Consider the following 6,654-nt stretch of genomic DNA (forward strand, 5'->3'; position numbering starts at 1 on the left):
TGCTTTTGCGCAAGAAACAAGAGCTTACAGTGACTGCAAACAGTTGCTGCGTTTGTGTTGACTGGCCGTGGTTTTCGGGTGCTGGGGGTTTCCAAAGCAAATAAAATGTTATTCATCAAAGCGGGCTCCCTCCCCTACTTTCAGTTGTTGAAAATACTACAAAGCAAGATGGAAAGAAACATGTAATCCTTCATCATCACAGCGAGGATTTACTTGTTTATTTAGATTCCTTGTCTGTTCCAAATGTTCTGCCAGAGAAAGCCCATCCAGGCTCCAGGAGTGCTTGACACACGTAAAAAAAATTCTAGATGTATATAGGAGATAAATCCAGCAGAAGACACTGCCTTCCCTCACAGCTCACCAGTGCGGCAATCAGCTGAAAGTCCCACTTGCACAATAAAATATCTCAGGATGCTTTTCGTAGGAAAAAAAGGAAGGAGGTACGTTACCCTCTGGGCAGAAACAGATTTCGATGGTTTCGATCAGAAACTTTATGGTGAGGTTGTCCTTGAGCCCCAGGCACCTGCTCTTTTTCTGCTTGCAAAATGTTGCCCAGGTAGGAAACATGGAACTCGGTGCCTTTGTAGTCAGTAAAACGAGAGAGTCGTGTTCAGAGCCTCCCTAGGAGGTGGAGATCACCCTCTTTGAAGGGTGTCTCTCCCTGCAGACACTACAGGGGAAACCAAAAGAGAGAGGAGTTTCACTTTTAGCCACTTAAAAGAAGGCAGCTGAATCCTGTCCCAAGTGGCACTGTGCATCGGGAGCACAACTCGTTTGCACTGAAACTACTCATCAGCCTTTGTAGCTGGTTTTTCTCATTCCATCCCTATTGCTGCACCTACAAACAGGAGGCAAGTCAGAAACAGGAGACCGTAAACATGGCAATCACATATAGCTGAGATGAGATAGACCTCTGGGTCATCCTAGGATGAGGTAGTAGAGGAAGAGCAATTGTTCAACAGATGGTTTGCATTTGGACCATCATCCAGCCCAGCAGGTTTGAACCCTGGGAGCTGCTCTTCTAGTAATGCCTTGGGTGCAGCACCTTTGAAGCCAACTCCTTTTTTTTTTAACCTAAGAACCACAGGCATGAGTGGACATCAAGAGCCTGATGTCCCTTCTGGGGGTAATATTGCAATACGTTGGTAGTGGATGGAATGGGAGGGGCAGTTTTCAGCCAATGACCCCTCCCAAAAACCACTTCAGTCCCAAGTTATGGGATCTTGAGTGCTCCTAGAGGCTGCTGAGATTTTACCCTTTAGGGTTCCAGCTGAAAGAAGCCCATATCATGAGATATTTAAGACAACTCAGTTCTTGAAAAGGCAAAACCAGCCAGGTCTGTGTTTTGCAGGATATGTTATTTCACACGTCGACATAAAGAGCAACAGGCAGGCTCACGTCAAAATCTGAAGTTTCTGAAGGGCTGCTAAGCTGAATCAAATCTAGAATTTTCCAAAAGTGACACCCCTTGGCCTGAACTCCACTTTCATACCAGAAATGGGCCAGCCTTCCTCCATAAATTCAATGTAACCTCAGTGGATTGGACAGGTCTGTCAAAACAGTTCATAAAAGTAATTGTGAATCACTAGTATCATTAAGATCTATGATTTTGGGTCTTATCTGAATACAGAAGCAAAAGAGAGGATTTTACTAAAAAAGGTTAAAAAAAGAATAGAACTTCTAAAAAAAAAGCATTCTACTTTTGAAGAGCTATGAGCTGTTTCAAGGAACATCTGAATTAATCCTTGCTTTAAGAAGCTTTTGTATAAAGCTCACCTGTTGCTATTTCGTTTCTGCTGTCCCCTTAGCTCATGTGCTCCTCGGTCCAGAAAGCCCTGTTCGAGGAGGAGGACAGAGTGAAGAAGCTGCAGCAGAAGGTGGCGACGCTGGAGAAGCGCAACAAGCAGCTGCGAGATCGGGTCAAGAAAGTCAAGAGGTCTCTCCGGCAAGCCAGGAAAAACACCAGGCACATGGAGCAAATGAACCGAAAGCTCAGCGAGAAACTTTCCTCTGCAGGTGGTCAAATCCCCTATATTAACTCTTTGAAGCAGGAGAACTCCCATGGTACCTACCTTAAAGTATAATGCAAGGGTAAGTGCTCAGGCCAATGATAATGGTGAATTTTGCCTGCATTAGATCAGGATCTGGCCCTCACACCTTGTCTACGCTGTGCTTCAAACCTTGCATGGGAAGTGAATCTGAACTTGCTTTAGACACAGTGCTGGATTAAACAGGAATGCAAACCGTGCTCGGCTGGGTGTTGGAAGCACAGCCCAAAGCCATGTCCTCACTGTGCTTCGTGGACATAGGCCCAGACCATGATCTGTGCCTCTTGGCCCTCACCCACCTCCACCTCCCTCACCAGTTTCAGGTTGTCTTTGATGAAAGTGCCAGATCAGCCCTATGGGCCATTGCAGGCACTTGACACAGAAAATCTCGGAAAGATCTGGTGCCTACTTACCTCCTCCACATGGGCTGGGCAAGCAAGGCCGGGGGGATATATGGAGATGGATGCTCTAGGAAGGATGCAGGCACGAATGCTCTTTGGTCCATCATCACCCCCAAGCTCTCAACCTCCCTTAAGCATGACTAAAGTCTACATCCAGTGTCTGAGCAAACTCTATGTCCGGGACACAGTCAGTTTGGGTCCCCCTTCAAAATGAAGCATAGATGTGCCCAAATTATCTTAAGAGCATTTCTAAATCTCCCTAAATATTCTAAATAAAATATCTAATATTTTTTATTGTACCAGGAAGTGCCTCAAAGGTCTCAGTAACTCCCTCAGGTGCCTTTATCATTGCCTGTGGAAGCCACGTCATTTTGGGACTGTGTCTAGGACCTAATCCAGCTCCTGTGGTCAGGAATGGACTTAGCCTGACTATTGATGGGTGCTGGATCAGGCCCAGCAGACAGTTTCAGATCCCGTTTTCAAGCAGGTTTAATTTACAGTGTGGACAAGGCTTCAAGTTTTGTAATCACTGTTTGAGGTACAACGGGGGTTGCTGGGCAGCCTCCCTTAGTTACACTTAGATACTGTAGAGACCACATCAATATCAACAGGGCATTAAAAACTAAGGTAGTTTATATATGTATATATTTTTAAATCCTATAGAAAATATTTTTATTACACATTTGATATAGTCTAATTTCTTAAAATATGAAGTAAATCCTGTTTCTTGGTTATCTCGTTAAAAAAAAAAAAAAGCCCGTTTTTTGGTTATCTCGTTAAAAAAAAAAAGCCCATCCTGTCCTTTATTAGACATTTACAAACTGAGTTCTGCTCAAGCAGCGTAGGTTAAGGCATCTGTGGCTGATAAAATTTTCAGCTGTGTTAATGTACCAGAGCGTGCCTTGGGTTTTGGTACTCAACCACCCTTCCTTCATAACAGCACTCCATAAGGAGAGAAAGATAGAGGAGTTTTTGTGTTTTTCTTCCCTTCTCAAAATAGTTTTTCTTACTCTGAGCATGAGACCGGAGTGCAGATATGCTTCGTGCTTTTCGACAGGGGCAGCCAGCCCTTGCCCAGCCCCGGGCAACATGGATAATCTGCCCGGGCTAAACGCGATTTGTACAAGGTGGGCTGATCCAGATGATCTTTAACATAGAGGTGAGGCCCTCAGAAATACCAGCGTGCAAACCACCGCTCTGCTCCTAACCCTCCACACTTTACCAGAGCGCTGCATGGTCTCCATGCTGTGTCTCAGCACTCAGAATACTCAAAATCAGAGTATATCCAGGCTACAGCCCTGCTGGACCACGCTTTAACTATCCTGCGCTAGGAAAAGCCCGTATCAGCTTTCAGCCACGAGCTTCAGTCCAAGCTGAACTCAGAATTTAAGCCTTGTGTTGGCTTCTAGGATGCTGCTGAGTTTAATTACCTTCCAGTTTTGCTCCTTTTGGAAATAAAGCTGCTTTTTTTTTTTTTTTTTTTTCCCCTTCTTTCTCCTTCTCCTCCCCTCTTGAAATAATATTGGCATTTCTAAAGATTCTGACTCCTCCACAAGCTCCGCTGGTTTCAAGGGCTTTGCCTACCGAATCAGCACAATTTGAGTTGTTTTGTGCTGCAGTCAGCAATGCTGTTTCCTGAGAATTGCTACAGACCTAAGGCTTCCCTAGAAGCCAATCAAGAGATTTTTAACTCCAAAATTTAAATCCATAGGAAAGTAACCAAATTTTTTTTTTTCTTTTTGGTTTGTTTCTGGTTTCTAAACTGCTGTTTAAATAAATGAACTGTTTTTTTCTCGTATAGGTATTAAAAGCTTGTGTTTTCATGTTTTGTTAATAAAAATATTTCCTCTGGTATTCATTCATGTTTTATAAATGTTTGTATAAAGCTGAGAAAGTATAGTTAATAGAGCTACATCTTTGCTATTCTAACAGATTTTCCAAACGCAGTGTTGAAAATCTTTTTCTTTTAGCTGATATTTTTGTCTCTTCGTGAAAAGATTGGAATCTTCCCCCTTTCTCTAGCTTAAAAAAAAAAAAAAAAAAAAAAAAGTAAACCTTTTTGTTCTCCTTGTCAGTTTTGTGAGAATTTTGTTACTTTGCAAAGAAAACAAAAACAACCCCCCCCAAACGCGAAATCCAAATGCAACCCAAAATTTCCCCTCTGGCTACAAAATCAAAAGAAGGTTGTTTCCTTGTGAGTTGTTTTCCCTTTCATTCCTGCTTGGTTTTGGATCATTTCCAGAGACAAGGACTAGCAGTCACATCAGAGCACAAGTTAACCCTCTCGACAAGCAACGGGGGACACTGAGCCCATATTCAAACGCTATTAAAGTGTCACCATTGGTTGCCTGTCCCTGCTGGTGGCAGTATCCAGAGGGCGAGCAGGGATGCAGTACGGGCAGAAAACACAAGTGTGAAGCGGAATTTGGGTGACATCCCATCTGGTTGGTGGACATCGCATAGGGCCTGACACAGACACTAATTTTTAGACCCACTCTGTAGCTATTTCAGGGACCAGCTACTCTGGAAACCCACAAAAAAGGGCAAAACTTCATGCCTTTTTCCAAATTAATGCGAAAGGGCATGACTGAGTGTGTTCCTCTTGAAGTGCTACGCTGGGAGAGAATGGGGTGCAGAAGTGCAGAGGTGGTTGGCATAGCTAGATGGTTTGGCCAGAGATGGTATAGAAACACAAAATGCATTCTGGGGGAAAAAAAAAGAAAAAAGGAAAAAAGGAAAAAAATAAAAAAAGAAAACAAAAAAGAAAGCAGAAGTGTTCAAATGAGGAAAGCCATTAGTTAGAAACAACACCAAATGCAGGAGCCCCCTGTGAGAAGTCTGGACATGCTTTACGAATTACGAATTAATAACATTTGCTTTTGCAAACACATCAGGAGCTCGAGGGCTGCCAGAACGTTTGCAGGGCCAGTGCTAGGGGTTCCCAGAGAAGATGAAGCCAGAACTGGAGGCAAGGAGAGGCTTTTTGGCATCCGTGTTCACCGTGGAAGGATTTAGGGATGCTCTCATGGCCGAATCAGTTTTTCCTGATGGATTCAGAGGGTGATAAGACGAAGGAGCAAAATGAATAGTAACAAATTGCAAGGACAGAGAGCAAAGGGGTATGAGCAGTAACAGGGAGTAGAACTGGCTGAGTGGTGCTGAGTGACTGACAGGCAACACAAATAAATGAAACGCAATGTAGGTAGTGTAAATAGATCTTCACGGGGAGAAAGAAAAACAGTCCTGTTTTTGCATGGGAAATAAGATTCTCTGAGCTGGCATCAGCCAGCTAATATCATCATGTGCAGTCAGTGGCCAATTAGTCAATCAATTTGATCAAGCTACTGTCATGAAGATAGAGAGGTTACACCATATCATTCTATGAAAACGTGGTCTCAACACTTAGCTGCAATCAAAAAAAAAAAGTAGGTGAAGTGGCAGAAGTTGTTAGGAAAGGACTAGGGACCATGATGACATTGCTAAGGATGAGGTACGCCCATTTCTGGAACCCAGTGTGCAGTTATTGCCCATGGCAAAAAAAAAAAAGCGTCTAACAGGAAATGTACGGTGAGAGGCAACAAGGAAAACCAAAAATCTAGAGTAGTTCCATAGGATGAGCAATTATATTTTCCAGAACTTTGGGCCGGAGAAGAGATGAACTGAGAGAGGAGAACAACAGAGGGCAACAGGAGAGGGGAAATCTTGGGATTTTCCTCTTTTCACCACCACCGCTGACACCACATGTCTCTGTTGTGCTATTTCAGTCACTGATTAAACTTTTGCAACGCTTGTGTGTCTCACCAGAGCTGAAGTGGATACTTCGGGTGCTGATTTGTACCCAAAAAGCACCTTCTGTCCTTAGAGTTTACAATAGGAAGAATTCCGGGTTTTTTTTTTTTTTGAAAGTGGATGTTTATAGAGCAAAGTGCATCAAACAAGCAGCATTATGTCCTCTTAAATCCCAAGCATCATCTTGATTTGACAACCCTGCATGGGAGAACCATCTACTGAAGGAGGATTTATGGACAGTAGACAATGTTATCAGCTTTCTTTGCTTCTTAACACCAGAACCATTGGGAAGAGAACAACTTCCATATGTTTGAACAATAATTTAGGGAAATAGGCACGTTATTCAGTTTGGGTTTTTGCAGAAGGGGCTTTTGGAACAGAAGAGCACATCGGTGTTTCAGAGCCGTATCAGTAAA

The 6,654-nt window shown here is 43.3% G+C and overlaps 1 protein-coding gene across 2 annotated transcripts in view; it reads left to right on the forward strand.

Annotated features, from left to right (window-relative positions):
• CCDC3 (coiled-coil domain containing 3) overlaps positions 1-6,141 on the forward strand; it is a 48,428-nt gene extending 42,287 nt beyond the window's left edge. The window contains exons 3-4 of one of the 2 annotated variants that reach the window (XM_054188883.1): positions 1,809-2,091; positions 6,084-6,141. In XM_054188883.1, coding sequence (XP_054044858.1) covers positions 1,809-2,084 — 276 coding nt within the window. In that variant the 3' untranslated portion in view covers positions 2,085-2,091; positions 6,084-6,141. Of the gene's footprint in view, positions 1-1,808; positions 4,455-6,083 lie in introns of those variants that run through there. The other variant, XM_054188882.1, reaches the window with a different exon arrangement.
• Positions 6,142-6,654: the final 513 nt, after the last annotated feature.

The sequence above is a fragment of the Rissa tridactyla genome, chromosome 1 (genome assembly GCF_028500815.1).
Source record: "Rissa tridactyla isolate bRisTri1 chromosome 1, bRisTri1.patW.cur.20221130, whole genome shotgun sequence".
In the NCBI taxonomy this organism is placed as follows: Eukaryota; Metazoa; Chordata; class Aves; order Charadriiformes; family Laridae; genus Rissa; species Rissa tridactyla.